We start from the raw sequence: 19,012 nt of genomic DNA on the forward strand, positions 1-19,012 counted from the left end.
AGAGGAGAGTCGTATCAAGAAAAGGTAGGTTCTGACACAAGGAAAAGTGAGGAGACGGTGGTGGACGATATGTGATAGTATCGTGACAAGTCGGTATGGTGTGGAGCAGAGCCACCCTGACAAGGTGCTCCGCGTTGGAAGAAGAGTCGTGGTCGAAGTATCTGTTCGCTAATTGCCGATTATCCGCAGTAACTTGGGAAATATCCATTTCGCCGTCGATGCGTGTGCGACAGAGGTCGCAGCCCGTCCAGGGCTTAGCAATAACGATTAAAGTCCAAAAGAAGTCGCTCAAGTATGCCAGTCATTTCGCACCTCCGGATGCTTTTGAAATGAAAAGCTTCAATGAATGAGATGTCAAAGAAATATCAATCGTCCAGAATATCGCAGACAAGCGCTAAAGCTCCGGAAACAAACGTAACTCCGTCAAACCGTGGCGCCGTTAAGGTGGGGACTTCGGGGGAGAAAAATTAAACCTAGTATGATAGCATGCGGCGGCCAGGGAACCGACCAGACTCATCGCCGAAAGGTGAATCTAGACCCCGGTTGCGGTCGCTGCCATGGTTTCGACATCTGCCAGTAGGGCTGTCCTCCATCTGGGGGGACTGCTGCCCAAAGGCATAGGTCTGCGCTCGGATGAACTTCGACCTTTGCTTAACCTTCCCAAGCCCTCGTTCGCAGTCGTATTCGTGTTCCTTGGATGTCATCTCAACGTAGTTCTGGGGGAAGCAGAGTTCTCGATGCTCAGCAAAGAAAGCGCTGTATCCTCCATCCAGAATATACATTTCGGGGTATGATAGTCTTGGGTATTGGTCAACATTGACCGCGCGGTCCTTATGGCGAATGAATTTGGCCCTAGAGGATCATTAGCGACGTGTTTCTGCTTCCGCGGAGGTGAAATAAAACTCACATTATGGGGGCCCGATGGGCGGAGTACTCGCAGTGCAGGACCAGAAGAGTACCGGGTTTCGGCTCCTCTTTGAAGAGCTCCGAAGCTAGAGACTCCTTGTCCGTGTAGTTGACGGCACCGTTGATATGTCCGCCTTCGTATTCGTACTCGAAGCGGCAGTCGATGATCATGATCTTTTCGAATCGATCATTGTACTTGCCGCCTAATATGTCCACAAGTATGGACTTGTCGATACGTGGCAGGCTATCGGGTTGGTCCTCAGGAATGAAGTGAGGAAGCTGCAGACTAGGAGTAACTTCAATATCATTGATGGTCTGAAGCGGCTCAGAATCTTTCTGAAGTATCACATCCTCCGCGTTTTCGAACATGCTGAGAGACCTCCTGCACTGCTTTCGAGGACGCATGAATGGATTGCCACTCTTACGGATGGGACCCGGAGCCGGGGACCCATTGCTACGGGCGCCTCCAAAAGGCTGTCGGAGACGCGGAGGAGGCATTAGATTGCTTGACGAGCTGTGCCTCGGGGGAGATTCATCGAACATATCACCGAGGGACATTGAAGTGTCCGTAGACAGCTTACTACCTCCGCTTTCAAACTTGAAAGGCGGGGATTGGCTTTCCGGCGCCGGCCTAGGAATGCCCCATTGAGCTGAGTGTGCCTTCGCCCGAGCCAAGGACGGACGAAGCATGTTAGGGCGCCTCCTTCTACAGACAGTCAGACTCCATATCAATCCCCAGGTTGGTTAAAGATTGAAGCTTACTCGTGTTGGGCACCCTTTGAGGCTTCTAGCGGAGACTCCTGCAACGGACTAGATCCTGTATTCATCATCGGTGTGTCAGGCGTAGGCGACTGAAGATCAACGTCCTTCGTTATTGTGAATGGGATCTTATGCGGCAGAGGAGACATGTCCATAACGTCCATGGCCGGAGCTGGCGACGAGGAAGGTAGGGGAGGGGTTGTCATGTTCTCTTCTGCACGTTTATCAGTACAGAGCTCTGTGACGGAAGAAGAGGACAAGTTTTACTTACCACGTCCATTTCCTGCTCCAAATAGGTTTGACGTGAACAAAGACCTGCGAGGTGTTGCCAGCTGTGGACTGCCATGAGCGTAAGCACTTTCTTTGTCAGGCCATCAACCGGATGCGGGCAATGTCACAGACCTCTGGTCAATGTGGAAGTTCTGCGACAGATCCGCTGCGAGACTCGCCGTCGGGGAGGAGCCGCGAACATGCCTTGTATTGAAGTAGTCCGAATGGGACTTCTTCATAGATAAATCTTTGAAGTTAAAGCTATTGGGACCAAAGCTTTTCACCGCACCAAATGACGAGCAGGACGTCGGTGCATCGGATCGAAAGCAATGACCAAATAGCACAGAAGGAGGCTGCATAGCAGCCAGCGGTGATGAATGCTCCATTCTGGGGACTCCGGGCCGTCTAGAAGTCAATTGCCTTCGGAACAGCCTGAAGACTGCAATATCCAGACTGCAGTGTCACAAGAATCACCAGCAGAGCAGCAAACTCAGTTGGAAACGTGAGCTGCAGCACTATCCACCTGTCATATAATTCAGAGGCAGATTCGATGTTGCACCACACCGCTTTCCAGCAGCTCTTCACTTTTCCCTCTCCCAATTGTAGTATTCCAGACCGTTATCGAACCAGACACAGACACGGACCTCAGACTTCGATCCAAGGGACCACCAACTCTCAGAGGCCTCGGAAACCGAAGTCTGAATCAAAACGACATGGCCGGCATGCACCAAAGGGAACCAGGTCTTCACGAATTGGCAGCGGGGAACGGCTTGAAAGAAAAGTGCAGCGGGGGCAACCGACGGGCGAGATGCGGAGAAGTAGAGAGATAACCGGTCGAGCGGTCCGGAGAGAGGGATAAGGATCGAAGAAGGACGAAGGGTGGAATGGAAAGGAGGAAAAGAAGAAGAGGACAGAGGCGCTGAAAAAGGGCCTGGAGATGGTGAAGCTGAAGGGCTGCCCTTGTTGCAATGGCAACGGAAGTGGGGAGGATCTCCAGGTCCTGAGAAGCTTAAGCGACGAGACAGCGCCAGAACCAGCACCGAACAGGCTTGGGTACCGGGTACAGAAGATGCACGGGGGATTCTTTGCTCAGCAAGGTACCGGGTACTTTGTTCTACTTCCGGGTGCTCTGCGATCTTTTTGTCCGCACTGAAATTTTGAGATACAACTCTCTCTACCGTAGACTTCTCTCCGTTGCCACCTCCTTACGGCCCATGTCTCGAAATTTATGCCCCCAGGATCTCTCGTCAGAACGACCAGCCCGAGCTCTGGCCGTCGCGGTGCTCCCCTTGCCGCCTTGGAGTAAACTACTGGCTGCGTAGCAACCCGCTGCCTATCAGAAACGGCAATTCAGCGCCTGGCCGCACAGGGCCGGATACATGCATGGATCATGCCTTTGTCTGATGGAGGGCTCCTTGTTGCTGTCTGCAGGGGTCTAGAGCTGTATAATAATTGTCTTCCTACTTTGCGCTTTGCATGGAGAACCCCGTGGAGAGTGTCTCGATGCGTTGTACCAGGCTTTGTGTCCCTGGGGTATCTTGTTTTGCCCCTCTGGGCTACTTGTTTTCTACTGCCATCGCCCTGTGCAACGAGATCGAGCTAACGCACAGAGTCCATCTCCACTCCACTCAGGTCCACTCTGTTGGGAACATTCTGCCAACAGTCCAGCAGTGCAAAAATCTCGAACAAGGCCTTCCACGCAAGGTTGAGATGCTAAATCGCTGGGTATCTCATTGCTTTCCTGCTTTGGCATCTGACCAACTCTTCCCATCGTGCCGCTGATTTGAACCGCCAAACCAGAGATCCATGGCTGAATGTGCCGCTCGTCAAACCGTGCCAAGCGCCGGGACGCTATTCAGATCGAAGCCAATTCGCTGACACCGACTCTTTTATGTCCGTGCAGGGATGAGGTATCTCGGTGAGACGAGGCCTGACGAACAACATATGGCCGGGCCGGTGGCCCGATTGCAAAGGGCGGGAAAGCATTACGGAGTGCTCTGCTGGCAGCTTTAAGCAGTTTAACCTCTGCAAATCCTTCAAGAATGAAGGCGCCCTTGGATTCTCGCGCAGCGTTCCGCCCTCGGACCGTTCCCGTCCTGCACGAGTTCATGCCAGCTGTATACTTGTGGTTAACGTTATCCTGCATTCCTATCTAGTAAAGATCTCGACGTCTGACCCCCTTTCTTCGGTTCGCGAATCTTTCCTCTACAGCTATTCCGTATCTTGGCCCAGGGAGTCTAGCTTCTTCAACATTTTCCCCCCGTTCACTTTGAACTATCTTGCTCCCAGACCGGAGACCTCGTATGGATTGAGAAGCTGAGATGTCATTATCATCAGCAACTGATGTCCAGATTTTCAGTTCGGAGAATTCGAGAGCCATGTCATGCCCAAAGGACCCATCTTCCACTTCAGCTGCGCTGTCACTGGTTTTAGTGGGATAATTACCAGCGGTCATTTCCTGCTTGCAAAGGACAGCTTGGCCCGAGGAAACCTATCGGCGTCAATCTCTCTGAATTGTTTACACATGGTTCATCTAGCCGAGAAAACCGCCGTTCTTGATCACTTATCATGAGAACTCTGCGTCAGATTCGCGGGTCCCGGGTCCTCAGCCCTGCTTGCTGCGCTGGCCGGAACCACCGCTGTTATGCGGTCTGCAGAGCACCCCATAACCCGCAGTAGCATTCTCGCGGGTCTTCTTCCCGCATGTCCGCCCCCATCAGCGTCTACGGAGCACCATTCGTGTTGACATTGAAGTTACGAGCAACAGGCACATGCCGTCCGAACCTTCTCCAAGTAGTATGTTCACCCCACTGGCAGCTCTCGCTTCGAGACACCGGACGATTTCAGGTGACCGAGCCTCAGCCTCAGACAGCTTCCGGGGTAACGTCACGTCGAAGCCTCGAAGGGCTGTGCCTGAACCCCGCCTCTAGGCCGTGGTCTGCAGCTGGGCTTAGTACTACGGTAGGTTTGTGATGGTGCTGCAGAGAGTTCATCCATCCCTGCGGACAACACCGTCTCTAAACTGGACTACTGCTAGAACACGTCATATACTGGTTTCACCACTGCTTTCCTTGTTTTACCTCTTTGGACCATCCTGATTGCTGGACAACACATCCACGATTAAGCAAGGCGATCCGACAACGCATCCTCCTGAAACCGGGAAATCCTACTAGTTACCTAGGCGCGTACTCCGGATGGGGGAAACGCGTGCAGGAAGAAGCAACCGCCCATATCCCGTTTGGGAGTCTCGACTCTTGGGCCCTATGGGTCGGTGGTGGAGGTTATTCGATATGATAAGGGGAACCTTCGCGCCATGTGGTGACCAGTCTCCTTCCGAAACCCGCTTGGCGATTGATCGCGATTCGCGTCGTGAGACTATTGAGCGTGGCCGGCGCCAATCATTGCGTCAACGAGCACCATCAGACGGGAACAGGACCCCGCTGCTCGTGTCCTGCAGCGTATCGCAGACGCCTCTTCGTGCTCACCCAGTAGCTTGCATGCATATGGTGACGGTGCATCCCGTCGGGAGTTGGGGGTCGTGGTGCGCCAAGATCTACATGTAAACAAAAGGCATGACACGAGACACGAGATCCGATGCGCCCTCGCGTGACGAGTCACGACGACACATGATATCAGATTCAGCCCGATCTCGACCTGTAAGAAGCCCCGGTCAGCCCGTCAGCCTTTCAGGGCCTGAGGCCTTGAGGTCCTTGCTTTCTCCAGCCTTGCACCCTCGGTGTTCTCCTTGCCAACCTTATCCCAAGACTATCGCTTATCAACCTTTGGCTATCGCAGCGGCCCCTCAGCAGCACGTCCCCAAACCGAAATTCCCGAACACTCTGTATTATCCATCGGGGCAAGATCTACAGACTATTGTCAGATAGGTATCATATAACTAGTCGTCCATGTGGCTGTGCTAAATCTCCACAGTGCCTCTTCGCGTGACATCCTGCGATCTACTATCTTCGAAGATCACTTGCAGCTTGGCCGCTAGGCACTCCGCAGGGAAGCAATCGTCAATCCCAGAGGATAGATCGAGCTCCTGCCTCTGTGCAGCCCGTGCTGTGCAAACTCCACGATTCATGGCCGGAGAATAATGGCATCGGAGCTTTTGAGCTGATGCCTACCCCTCTTTCAGCCTCTTGCGCACGGGTCGCCGACTGCATAACTAGCACAATATAATTACGTAATACACATGTGTTCATAAGGAGGACCGTGCATGGGAACTCGCCCCACGGAAACATCCCATGGACTTTTCAAAGCCACATAACCAATGCTCAGCATACAGGTCTTTGGTGTCTATGGTGCAAAATAAATGGTCAAGTCCCTAATTATCTGTCTGTTGTTTTTTGATGGCCAATAGCGCTGGAAAGGCGCGCCTGGACATTGCGACATTATCGCGTCTCCCGAGACAATATCAGCCGATAACTCTCGCCGGTGCTCCTCCAGAAATCTAGGTATTTCTTTGGTATTCTTTGAAATGCCCACCTCAATGCCACGCGATATTGCTTTGCTCAACCGTCTCAACTTATCTTGCCTCAGGTTTCGTCAAATCAGAAGCCATTCCTGATATTCTTTTAAGAATCCTGTGACTCACAGCCGGGCATATCAAGCCTTCCTAAAGACATAGAGCCCTCTTTATGAGAGAAAAGCCATATTTATTCAATTACATGCACTGTCCTTTCGATTTCTTGAGAATTTTTGTTGGGCAGGATCAATTTCTCTGAAATCCTCCTTTTGGAGGATGTTTGCCAAAGTTACGGCACCCGACATTGGTGTATAGAAATAATTCATAATAAGCTTCAATTCTACTGACTATAAAGGATACAACATAATCGTCTTCAATGTTGACTCACTTGCAGAATTACCGCCTCTACGTTTCTGATATGCTTGAAACAATCGAAGACACGTGACTACGCCAGTACCACGCATCTTCTTTCCGACACAGCTACAGATATCATATGGACGCATGAACAAAAGAAAAAATAACTTGCTATCTGAAATGATGCAACAATGGTGTGTCGTCTCATCTACCGAGGATCGGGTACGGGTAAACCGGTTGAACGTTTAGGCGCGGATAATCTCCTTGTTGATACTCGAGCTTCGGACACCTCCCCACTTGGTCTCATCGAGCCCGTCCTAGTGATAAAACGGACAGGTTTAGCCGATGCATTTGAGTGAATAACGAAATTCCAAGGGTCTGTATTTTGACCTCACTGGTCTTAACACCGACAAGTATAAATATTCAGAAATCTCGGAGACTAACTTCACATCGCGGATCAGCCAGCACTTGTACATACGGCATCGCATACTCGGCAGTAGTGGAAGTATACGACGACGTTGCATCAGATATTGGGACCGCTTCCGAACCCCGCAACGGCCATCATCATGTCCCCAAGCAAGGTTGACACACGGCCAACTTACAAAATTGCTTCAATTCCAGCGGATGGCATTGGTCCAGAGGTAATATCGGCTGGGATCACGGTGCTGAAGAAGCTGGCTTCTACGCTGAATACATTCGACCTTACATTTGAGCACTTTGATTGGAGCAGCAACTACTACAAGAAGCACGGGAAGTACCTCCCCGATGATGGACTCGAGACTCTGAAGAAGTTCGATGCTATTCTGTTTGGAGCTGTGGGAGCACCGGGTATGAAAATACGCAGAATAGACGCAGCAGCTAAGAACATCAGTTAAGATGGCTAATGATCTCCAGATGTGCCGGACCACATCTCACTTTGGGGCCTGCGCCTGGCGATCTGCCAGCCTCTTCAACAGTACGCAAACGTCAGACCTACAAAGGTAATCAGGGGCACTCAATCCCCGCTGCGAAACTGCACCACAGGCGACCTGGATTGGGTCATTATCCGGGAGAACTCTGAAGGAGAGTACGCCGGCCAGGGTGGCCGTAGTCACGTTGGAAAGCCGTGGGAGGTATCAACGGAAGTCTCGATATTCACCCGACATGCGGTGGAGCGGATCATGAAGTTCGCCTTTGAAACCGCTCAGAGTCGACCCAAAAAGCACATCACCGTCGTGACCAAGAGCAACGCCCAACGGAACGGTCTGGTGATGTGGGATGAGGTCGCCGCAGAGACCGCGAAGCAATTTCCCGACGTGCAATGTGACAAGATGCTCGTAGACGCGATGACCACGAGGATGGTCTTGAAGCCCGAGAGCTTGGATACGATCGTTGCGACAAATCTGGTAAGTCCTCATCTCTATACCATTTTTTGTGCAAGGAATGTGTTCTTATTGAATAATTCTGCCTATTTTTAGCACGCCGACATTCTTTCCGACCTCGCTGCCGCCCTTGCAGGATCCATCGGAATAGCCCCGACTAGCAATCTGGATCCGACGCGGAAGAACCCGTCGATGTTTGAGCCAATTCACGGCTCCGCCTTCGATATCACAGGCAAGGGAATAGGTACGTTACATTCCATCCCTTCCTTCCCCGTGGGGGGCCCGGAAGGGGATACTCCGCCGCTGCTGCTGCTGGCTTATATATATATTCTTATATATGCTAACTGGAAACTCCACCCAGCGAACCCTGTGGGTACATTCTGGACGGCCTCCGAGATGCTAGCCTGGCTGGGCGAGAAGGAGGCTGCTAAGCAGTTGATGGATTGTGTAGAATCTGTCTGCGAGAAAGGGATTGTCACCCAGGACTTGGGTGGCAAGAGCACGACCGTTGAGGTCACGAATGCTGTCTGTGAGGAGATCGAGAGACGGCTGGGCGGTAGCAAGGCGTCTTAATTGACGAGGCTGATATAGAAGACATATTGACGGACTAGATGTTGCGGAAAATAGTATGCCTTTTGTTAGCGATATGGAAATATAGTTGGGATGTGCTGGCATTCGTATCTGAGTGCCTCAGAACAACCAGGTCACGGGGAAGAATAGATTGTAGGTTGAAATTTCCATTTTCCTTGGTTCCATCCTCACCTTTGGCAGCCCAGGCAGCAGACGGAGATACTTATCTCTCCCTGTTAGCCAAAGAAGGCGGCTATGCGAGGCTTGAAAAATCAGAAATTACCTACCTACCCGCCTAAGTATAGCGCAAATTTTGTTGGTGCCTTGGTATATACAACCCCTGTAGAGCCAAGTGTGAGATTTTTTAATTTTAAATTTTTTTTCATCTACTCTAGTAGCTAAGCTAAATGCTGTATTCAATTCGGTATTGTGATTAGTACGGTAAAAGATGAAGACGGCGGAGGTAGTAGGGAATTCTTGGCATCGCGGTGCTGTTATCAGATGGCGCTAATCCTTATCGGGTCCGCGACCTCTTTAAATTTTTGTTCCTGGATGAAAAAATATCGGCGACTCGCCGTGAAAACCGAAACAACAGGCCACGGAAAACTCTACATTATCTATCTTCCGTGGTCTTCTTCTACACTAAGAAAGAATTGTTTTAATTTTTTTAGTCGTGTATAAAAGAAAAGAAAATGTCCCAACCCTTCACCGCATCCACCAGGAAGCGGCGGCGCGAGCCGTACAACGTCGACGTCAAACTCGTCGAGATCTACGAGGATCTGGCCAACGAGAACGACGAGATCCGGCTGAAGGCGGCCCAGGAGCTGGTGTCGCGGTTCACGCCCGACAAGAACCCGACCGACGAGCAGATCCAAAAGGCGCTGCAGAGGCTCTTCCGCGGACTGTGCAGCGGTCGGAAAGCTGCGCGGGTCGGGTTTTCCATCGCGTTGACGGAGGTGCTGGCTCAGGTTTTCTTGTCTGGAAGAGACGCTTCTTCTTCAGAGATTAGTGTTTCGAAGACGTTGGAGATTTGGGAGGCGCAGTCTAATTCGGTTGGGAGTGAATCGGGTCAGGTTCGTATCTACATTGATCCAAGGAACTACTGGATAGAGGCTAATATTGATTACAGGAAGAGAGAGATCGCCACTTTGGGCGTCTCTTTGGAGCAGAGGCGATTATCAAATCTGCGATTCTGTTTCAGCCAAGTGTCCCATTCAGGGAGTGGTCACGGCTACTGACCGTTGTGTTCGACCTAGCGAACAAGAAGCCATGGCTCAGAGAAGAGTGCGGATGGATCATCTACCGCTGCATCTCCGACCTTGCTACCCAGAAGGTAGATGTCAAATTCGTGGAAGCGACCCTTGAACATCTGTGTTCCCACGACCTCGCGCGGACGCCTGAAGGTGTTTCGATCTGGCTCGCTGCGAAGGATGCCTTTCCCAATGCTACTTTCCCCCAGAACATCTGGAAACATGACGACCCACTTGATGCTCGCGAGAAGAGCAGTCTTGCTAAAGTCATGAGGGAATCCTCTGCCGACAGCGAACCCGGGAAGGAGGTAACCGGGGCGAAGCAATCCGGAGTCTGGAACTCGAAGCTTCATTTTGCGTGGGATGCTGTTTTGAGCAGGATCTTTGAAGTTTCGGCGAAGAAGGAGAAATCAAAGGACAAGTCCTCGAAATCGTCCCGTATAAGTTTCGTTGACTTCTGGATTGAAGTTGTGGACAATGGTCTCTTCGCTGCTGCTTCATCCGACGAGCGCAAGTACTGGGGTTTCCTTCTTTTCATCAAGGTCCTTAACGAGGCTCCTCAGAATTTTGCTTCCCTCGTGTTTACGAAGAATCTTGTGAGATGTCTCATGAACCAGCTCGCAGTCGAGGACAGATATCTCCATCGGATGGCCGTAAAGGTTAGCAAATCTATTCAGTCTCGAGTGTCAAAGGAGCCGGAATTTGCCGCTGCTGCGGTCAATGGCCTGATGGGACCAACTGGATCTGTTACTTTTGACCAAATCACAAAGACCAAGACCGTGGAAAAAATCGTCACCGAGGCAGGCCTTGATGCTTTGAAACAGATCGTTTCCTTATTCGAGCGTCTCATTACCGTTCCTGGATCGGATGACGAGAAAGCCGCGGCCTCGAGTCGTCAGCATCTTGCTGGTCTTTTGGTATCGATCGTCCGGTCCCGAGCATCCGCTGCAAATGCCTCAAGTGATGGCTTTGACTCAGTCATTGAGGATATCTTGTTTGTTTTGGTGCGGTTTGCATACTTCATGGACAAGGGCGACCCGAAGCTGAACCGGCCGGCTCCTGAACCGGCTTTCGTTCAAGCAACTCAGGAGCTCTTCCGGAACAGGATCAACACCTGCCTGAGTAGTCTGATCAGTATCCGTAAAGACCCGGCTGCTCTTCCCTACGCTGTGGTCCGTAAGATTCGCGACGCAGCCAAATCCGGCGAATTTGGCACGTTTATCATTGAGACGGACGACGTTGTTCGCGAGTCTGTGGAGGGCGCTTACAAGTCATTGAAGAAGCTTTCGAAGGTATGTTCTATCTTCAGAAAGTTGTCATTTTCTTGGGCTAACAGGGCCGCAGGAAAAGCATAGCGAGAAGAAAGGAAGCTCTGGAGTGCAGGCGTTCAAACTCCTTTACTCGATGACCATTTTGCAGGTGTACAATGGCGATGGCGACGCGGTATCTATGCTGGACGAACTCGGATTCTGCTACTCGAAGTTTCTGGGTGATAAAAAGTCTGAGAAGGAAGATATCTCTGACGCGTCCGACGCTTTGGTCGAGATCCTTCTCAGTTTCGCGTCGAAACCTTCGCAGCTCTTCCGTCGTATGAGTGAGCAGGTTTTCACCGTCTTTGCGGACCAGGTGACTGCGGATGGACTTGAATCATTGATCTCCGTATGTGCCCCACTGTACTGTTTGCATACCGAGACTGACATGGTCTGCGCATTTTAGGTGTTGGAAGCAAAGGAGAGCCTTGCTGGTCAACAAGAGATGTTCGAGCAGAAAGGCGATGACGAGGACGAGGAGATGGTGGACGCTGATGATATGGACGAAGAAGACAGTGATGTCGAGGTGGTCGACGCGGACGGTTCAGGAAGTGCTTCTGAAGGAGACAGCGACGACGATGACGACGACGAGGAAAGCGGTTCCGACGACGAACAGGAAGATGAGAATGAGGACGAACTTGCTGATTTTGATGCCAAGCTTGCTGAAGCTCTGGGCACCCACCGAGCCGATCAGGATCTGAAGGAAGAAAGCGACGCCTCCTCGGACGAGGACATGAACGACGACGAGATGGAAGCCATCGACGATCAACTAGTGAAGGTGTTCCGTGCCCGGAAGCAAGCCATGTCAAAGAAGAAGGACAAGAAAGACGCCAAAGAGACCATGGTCAACTTCAAGAACAGGGTGCTCGACCTGCTGGAGATCTACGTGAAGAAGTGCCACTCGAACGTCCTCGCCCTCGACCTGATCCTTCCGCTGCTGAGGTTGACCCGCAGATCGACCGTCAAGCAGATCTCCGGGAAGGCCAACTCCGTGCTTCGCGAATACACCAGGCTTTGCAAGGGTTCGGCCGTTCCGAGCGTCGAGTCCGCAGAGCCTGTCTGGGAGCTTCTCAAAGCCGTCCACAAAGAGGCTACTCTCAGCGGTCCGCCTACGCATGCCGCGTCCTGCAGCCAGGCCAGTCTCCTACTGGCTAAAGTCCTGGTAGCACATGATAGGAGTTCCCTGTCTGGCATCGTCGACATCTATGCTGCGACGCGCAAGGAGCAGCTTCTCAGCAAGAAGTGCCATGTGCAGCCGTCGTTCTTCACCGAGTGGAACAACTGGTGTGTCTCGACCAGCAAGCAGATGAAGAATTAGGTGCATGACACCGGATATCCCAGTCCTTACATGGTCTCAAGAGTATCTTGTTCAAAGTACCATGTTATTGTGCTTATTAATGTATTGATTGCTTTTTGTGGATCACCATCTGTTGATGCTTTCCAGCATAACCTCAACGTTGTATGTACGGGAGTGAATTAAAAGTCCGGGATCATATCAAAAATAATTTACAAATCAGATCAATAGTCACTTAGGTAGTCTTTCTCTATGTTTTCATGGATTTGGGCGTCTCTAAATCCCTTTTATAAAATGCTCGTGACTCCCGCGGAGGTCGTTCCATCGGGACATCCGAAATTTGTTTGAAATTTATACATATGCCAACCTTTAGGTCATCATTCACAAAATGAAAAGATAGACGTGCAATAATCCAAGTAGAAAATTGATGCCTGTTGAGGTATAGCAAATTAATGTAGCTATTTCTACTGACCAGATGACGTCGACATGATGCGATCAGACGAACGTCGATATACCGCTAAAAGGAAACATGGGCTTGGAGCCTCCAGAAACGGAGTCTACGACAATCCGACTCGCGGTTTCAACAAACCAAAAACATGGCCTTCAAAACCATCGCTCTCTTCGGCGCCAACGGCCAGATCGGCAACTGCATTCTCCGCGCCCTGCTCGGCTGCAAGCGGCAGTCCTTCAACATCATCGCGTTCATCTCCCCGAACAAAAAGTTACAGGTCGCAGAGCAGGCTCAACATGTCGAGACGTACAATTTTGACCTGACCACGGCCAGACGGGAGGATTTAGCAGCTGCGCTCAAGGAAGTGGATGTCGTGGTCAGCGCACTGAACGGGAAGGCCCTGAAGGCGCAGGGCTTGATCCAGGATGCAGCGGCAGATGCTGGTGTCAAGAGATTTTATCCCAGTGAGTATGGGATGCATAATATCTACAGGAAGCCGGGGGAGTCCGAGGGGGTATGTTCATCCTGTAAGTTCTTCACTCACACACACTCTCTCTCTTCTCTCCCTCCGGGATCGTGGACTACAATGCAGCAATTACCACATATAAGTATCTGGCAACCAGCCTGGTCATCTACACAAGGCAGCCGAATAACCCAATTCCTTTTTCTTCCTGCAGATGTGGAACATCAAAGACATATGCAACGAGCAAGTCCTCCGCCATCCGGCCGTCAACTCGGGCAAGATGACATACACCCTGATCGGCTGCGGAGACTTCTACAACCAGGACCGCGAGAAGGTCTGGTGCCCCTGGACGCAGAAAGACGTCGACAGCTACACCTTCCACATCATCGGCGACGCGGACGCCAAGGCAGACTACACGCACCTGGACGACTTCGCGGCGTACCTCGTCGCGTCGCTGTGCGAGTCGGAGAAGTCGGAGAACGCGATGCTGAACTTCCCCAGCGACCACATCAGCCACAACGAGATCGCGGCGCTGCTGCAGAGGTACTCGGGCAGGCCCGTGAAGAAGGACATCATCTCGCACGAGGAGATGCACCGCGTCGTGGCGGACCCGTCGCAGGCGCCGAGGGAGCTGCAGGGCGCCAGCAGCTTCCCGGTGGATTTCTGGTTCCTCGTCAAGGGGATACAGGGGGAAGGCAGATTCTGGCGACCCAAGGGCCAGACTCATAATCATCTGTTTCCCGAGGTGCAGCGGACTACGTTTGAGCAGTACTTCCAGCAGAGGTTCGCGTAGTCGAATTTGAATTTGCAGCAGACATGCACGTCGCGCCATGATTTTAAAGGCGACGAGAGCGATGGACCTGAAACTTTTCCAATTGACTTTGCTTGTGAGGAACGATAGCAAATAGTTACATTGTCGAGGCAGCAAAGTCGTGCAGGGAATTTAAGCAGCCAGGCGATGGTGGCTGTGCGGAGTACTCCGCATTTATGTTGCATAGAATTCCTGCCTCAGGCGCTGTACATAACCGACGTTGGATATTGTGGACTTTAATAGGTCACCGGCCACCGTTTATCGCATGAAGCATAATGCATTATGCCTCAAAGGTGGCACTGCTCTCCATTCGTTGCCTTGCACCGGGTATCTTTAAGATACCAACTTCTGTTCTACTGTATAACGGCTTAGGATGAAGTCCTAGACGACTTGCTATTCATGAGGTAGGAGCACACCAGGCATCGACCTCGAGTCACCAGATTGGCGCAACCACGGCGCTACAAGAATCAGCCTTGGGGTAGCTGGCTGCCCGTAGCGCTGCATGAGACAACAACCTCGCTCGCTCAGCCTCGTCAAGAGCCATTCATTTCCTGCAAAACAAAGCGAGTACAGACATGTCCTCACGATTATGATTCTGCCCGCAGCTCTATGAGTCAGTCAGTCAGTCAGTCAGTCAGTCAGCCTTCGATTCTATACTTGTTTTGAATTTCTATCAGGCCATACACTCTAACATGGTGCCTATAGCATAATACACAATGTCCTCCCAACCACAGCGAAAAAGCGTTACTGCTACCGAAATCCCCTACTCCCAGACGTACTGGGAACGGTTGAGCTTCCTGGTCCATTCGGTTGAGGTACTCAAGAGTGATGGCTACAAGTTGGAACCCCTAGATTCCGAGGCTTTATGGAAGATGAGGAGATGCAGGAACTGCCACTGTGAGCCACTTCGTCTTCTTGTCTTTCTCTTACCAACCCAACACAACGCAACACGACCACTGCATCATTACCAACTGCGTTATTATCAATATAATTTAACGTCTGTTCATTTCCAGTGCGCATGCGGACGAGAAACCGCCAACCCAAATCCAAATCTGATTCTGATGAGGCGGAATCTCGGCTCGAGAATGTATCTCCTGACCGCCAAGGAGATGGGGATCCAGTGGACGCGGATGCGGTCGCTGACGAGGAGGAACCTGTCGACAAGAAGAAAGAAGACGCCGCCGTTGATGAACCTGTTAAAGAGGACGACATCACCGTCACCGTCGAAGTCCCCTCACCAGACGAGACGAAAGAAAAGAAAACAGAGAAAGAGGAAAAGAAGAAGAAATATCCGTGCAGGTTCCATCCGGGTGCTGTCGTATGCAAGGTAGGTCTATCTCTATCCAAGACGAGCGATCTTCCCAAAGAGGAAAATACAAAAAACTTGATTTTTTGCCCTCTATCTACAATATTCAGCCAACTTACGTTTATTTATTAACATAATACAGCTCTACACATGCTGCGCAAACAAGCTCTGGCAACCCGGCTGCACCTTCGCTGAGCACCACGTCTGCGAGGACTACGCCCCCGGCGAGCTCGAGGCCCAGTGGATGCTGCACAAGACACCGCAACACCAAAACAGCAAGAGCAAGACCAAAAATAAACATCCACCGCCCTCCCCCCGCAAAGCCATCGCCCTCGACAGCGAAATGGGCACCTCTGCCCACGGCGAGTCCGAACTCATCCGCCTCACCGCCGTCGACTACTTCACCGGCGAAACCCTCATCGACTCGCTCGTCTACCCGTCCGTGCCCATGCGGCACTTCAACACGCGCTACTCGGGCGTCACCCGCGGCATGATCGAGGCCGCCCGCCGGAAGCGGACGTGCCTTATGGGCCGGGACGCCGCGCGGCAGCAGCTCTGGCGGTTCGTGGGGCCCGAGACGATCGTCGTCGTGCACGGTGGGAATAATGACTTTTTGGCGCTGAGGTGGATCCATACGAGGGTGGTGGATACGTTTCTCGTTGAGGGGGTTTGGAAGAAGCGGGAGAGGGAGAAGGAAGAGCAAAAGGAAAAGGAGCAGCAACAGGAGCAGGGCGAAGAAGAAGGGCGCAAGGAGAAGGAGGAGAAGAAGAAACGTCCCGACGGCAAGGGGGAGGGAGGAGGAAGGTCGTTGAAGAGTCTTGCGGACGTGAGATTGGGGTGGAAGATCCAATGCGGGAGGAACGGGCATGATAGTCTTGAGGATGCGTTGGCTTGTAGGGCGTTGGTGGATTGGTATGTGGGGGATCTGGGAAGGTCTGTTCAGGGTTGATCTATATGTCGTTCTAAGAGGTGTTGGAATAGACGAAGGGGGTATGTGCGGTAGAAGCCATCGTTTAGACTAGGCAGAATGTTTTTTTTTTTTCGTTAAACAGGTCATCTTTGTTTGTATATGACACTTTGAATGGAAGAATACGAAATTGGATTTAATATGATTTTTTACCACCACCACCGCCACCTTTTCCGGGTCCTAGATCACAAAGACTCAGAAGCAGGCAAAGCAGGCAAATCAAATGATTCATCTAATACCTTATAAAAGATAACACAGATCCCTCACGTTGCCGATCCAGATCAATTCAAATCTTTCTTATTATTCCAAGCAAGCCCTCCTGTCAATCAAGATCTCTATCTGATGGATGGGGCTGATCCCGATCATTCTTCCATGGAACCTGTCAGGAAAGGAAAGAAAATAGCCAATGATACTAGCCCTGGAACACCCGAGGGAGATGACATGAAAACTACCTATGTATGTACAGTACCTAATGTACAGCACCGTAGCAGCAACCATCAAAGCTCAGCTTTAACTTTTATCCTTTTGTCCCTGCCCATTCAGATCGGAGCCTCATCTCATCTCATCGCTGCCATAATACAGTGAAAAAAAACCCGGAAGAAAGAGAGAAAGAAAGAAAGAAAAATACAAATTCAGCATTTAGATTAGATTTAGAACCCCTTAATATACCGATGCCCATCCGTCACGTCCAACACCTCCATCTTCATCCCGACCTCGATCTCCCCTTCGTTCCGCGGCACCCCCATCATGCCGAAGCATGGCTTGAACTTGATCCCCTCATCCACGCGACGGTACGCCATGAGCGTGTCCCAGGGCTCGTGGCGGTGCTTCTGCGCCGTGGCCGGGTCCACGTTGGGGACCTGGCATCGCGCGCAGCGGGCGACGATATCGATGTCGAGCGGCTGCTGCTTCGACGATGAGGAAGTTGATGCTTCATCATCTGATGCTGCTGCTGCACTGAAACGAACCACCTTCCACCGATCCTCCACCCACGGCTCCGTGCCCCGGACGATGATATTCGGCCGGAACCGCTCGATGGTGATGGGCTCCTCGCCCTTCCTCTCCAGCCTCTCGTTCAGCTCCCTCAGGGAGGCCTCCGACCCGATCAACAGGGGCAGCACGTCCGGGAAGAACGTGTCCTGCTCGCGTCCGAGGAGTTGCGGGTCCGCGTTGCCGCGGAGCACGCGCGGCGTCGGGCCCTTGTAGACGAGACGGACCTCGCGGTTCAGGAAGGTCGAGAAGAACTCGTTCACGCCGGTCGTCCCGGGGCCGTAGAGGTATCCATCTGTCTCGACGTCCCAGATCTTGACGCGCTCCAGGGTCGTGTGGGCGGCGAGCCAGTCGGGGGTTGGGTACGCGGGGATGCTGATCACCTTCTCTTTCTTTTCAACGTCATTGTCACTGTCTTTGGCGATGCTCAGCTCGAGAAACTCCCCATCGGGACTCAGACCCGTATTGATCAGGGTCATCTCAGGGATCTGACGTATGGTGAGAAACTCGTTCGTCTTCGCGTCGACGAACATCCACCGCCGGTCGAGGTCCAGACCCTGCTTGCGCAGCGTGGTCCTGGAGACTTCGAACCCGCGACATGATTTGATGGGGTAGATCCGTAGTGAAACGACCTCGGTCTCTTCATATTTCTCATTGTCACTGCGTTTTCTCAATTGGAGAAAACGACCCGGTCTGATATTGATATTGACGATCCTGAAGCGCGGGAGGATGACCAACGGCGCCAGGGCCAGCACGGCCAGTAGCGCTATCGAGGTTGGGGATGTTGGGGCAGGGAATCTCAATCGCTCCATTTCTGGTTCTGATGTATGTACCTAATTGATGTCGATGGAGATGATAGATAGATAAGGAAGTAGACGAAAAATTTCAGGTTAGAAAAAAAAGAAAAGAAAAGAAAAGAAAAGGCAATGAATATGTTTGTGGAGCGTTTATTAAAATCCATGTCGGGTCTAGATTAGGTTTAAATTTCGAGAACGAGCGGGGACGGCAGACGGGCCCGCCCGAGGTTTGGGTTCGGGAACATCAGTTGTGTGATGTCAACGCGCCGATTAGACAAGGATGGTGTTTCTCTATTCTCCTGTCAAAGAACAAAATGATTATTAGAACATTCCCCCTCTAGGCTGCCTAAGCATCCAGACGCGATGATGCTTACCAGGTGAATCGCGTGTTCGCGTGTTCTCACCCAACAAAAAAAAAAGTGCATGTATATAGAAAGAAAACCCAGCTATCTACTACGTACACTTCGCAATGATAAGAACGAGATAAAATAAGGCATGGAGATAAAGCAAGTATAAATATAACATTAGCAAACGTAAAATCTCCATGGTAAGGAGTCAGCGCATATAATTTGTACCTATTTTTAACTTTTAATAAAATATTAGAGCACGTCTCTGAAGAAGTGGTTGATCTTTTCAAGCAATCTCTAAAAGGCACTACAGCATAAAAGCAATCGATCATATACCT

General features: G+C 51.4%; 6 protein-coding genes across 6 annotated transcripts; 4 read left to right on the forward strand and 2 right to left on the reverse strand.

Annotated features, from left to right (window-relative positions):
• Positions 1 to 473: 473 nt before the first annotated feature.
• VTN00DRAFT_4810 (uncharacterized protein) lies at positions 474 to 2,321 on the reverse strand (the record flags this gene model as incomplete). Its single annotated transcript, XM_069431274.1, has 5 exons — positions 474 to 852; positions 908 to 1,612; positions 1,669 to 1,879; positions 1,937 to 2,004; positions 2,068 to 2,321. The coding sequence occupies 5 exons, from the start codon at positions 2,319 to 2,321 to the stop codon at positions 474 to 476; spliced, it is 1,617 nt and encodes a 538-aa protein (XP_069290325.1).
• Positions 2,322 to 7,323: 5,002 nt separating this feature from the next.
• On the forward strand, positions 7,324 to 8,691 carry VTN00DRAFT_4811 (uncharacterized protein; the record flags this gene model as incomplete). Its single annotated transcript, XM_069431275.1, has 4 exons — positions 7,324 to 7,585; positions 7,652 to 8,142; positions 8,215 to 8,362; positions 8,480 to 8,691. The coding sequence occupies 4 exons, from the start codon at positions 7,324 to 7,326 to the stop codon at positions 8,689 to 8,691; spliced, it is 1,113 nt and encodes a 370-aa protein (XP_069290326.1).
• A 689-nt stretch (positions 8,692 to 9,380) lies between these two features.
• Positions 9,381 to 12,566, forward strand: VTN00DRAFT_4812 (uncharacterized protein; the record flags this gene model as incomplete). The annotated part of the gene is made up of 4 exons (XM_069431276.1): positions 9,381 to 9,761; positions 9,818 to 11,230; positions 11,283 to 11,597; positions 11,655 to 12,566. 4 exons carry the CDS (start codon positions 9,381 to 9,383, stop codon positions 12,564 to 12,566), a joined length of 3,021 nt encoding a protein of 1,006 aa, XP_069290327.1.
• Positions 12,567 to 13,138: 572 nt separating this feature from the next.
• On the forward strand, positions 13,139 to 14,249 carry VTN00DRAFT_4813 (uncharacterized protein; the record flags this gene model as incomplete). Its single annotated transcript, XM_069431277.1, has 2 exons — positions 13,139 to 13,520; positions 13,705 to 14,249. 2 exons carry the CDS (start codon positions 13,139 to 13,141, stop codon positions 14,247 to 14,249), a joined length of 927 nt encoding a protein of 308 aa, XP_069290328.1.
• Positions 14,250 to 14,983: 734 nt separating this feature from the next.
• On the forward strand, positions 14,984 to 16,522 carry VTN00DRAFT_4814 (uncharacterized protein; the record flags this gene model as incomplete). Its single annotated transcript, XM_069431278.1, has 3 exons — positions 14,984 to 15,164; positions 15,281 to 15,594; positions 15,716 to 16,522. 3 exons carry the CDS (start codon positions 14,984 to 14,986, stop codon positions 16,520 to 16,522), a joined length of 1,302 nt encoding a protein of 433 aa, XP_069290329.1.
• A 668-nt stretch (positions 16,523 to 17,190) lies between these two features.
• Positions 17,191 to 18,342, reverse strand: VTN00DRAFT_4815 (uncharacterized protein; the record flags this gene model as incomplete). Its single annotated transcript, XM_069431279.1, has 1 exon — positions 17,191 to 18,342. The coding sequence occupies one exon, from the start codon at positions 18,340 to 18,342 to the stop codon at positions 17,191 to 17,193; it is 1,152 nt and encodes a 383-aa protein (XP_069290330.1).
• Between the last annotated feature and the right edge of the window lie 670 nt (positions 18,343 to 19,012).

Source organism: Thermoascus crustaceus, assembly GCF_041956765.1.
Source record: "Thermoascus crustaceus strain CBS 181.67 unplaced genomic scaffold VTN00scaffold_2, whole genome shotgun sequence".
Taxonomy (NCBI): Eukaryota; Fungi; Ascomycota; class Eurotiomycetes; order Eurotiales; family Thermoascaceae; genus Thermoascus; species Thermoascus crustaceus.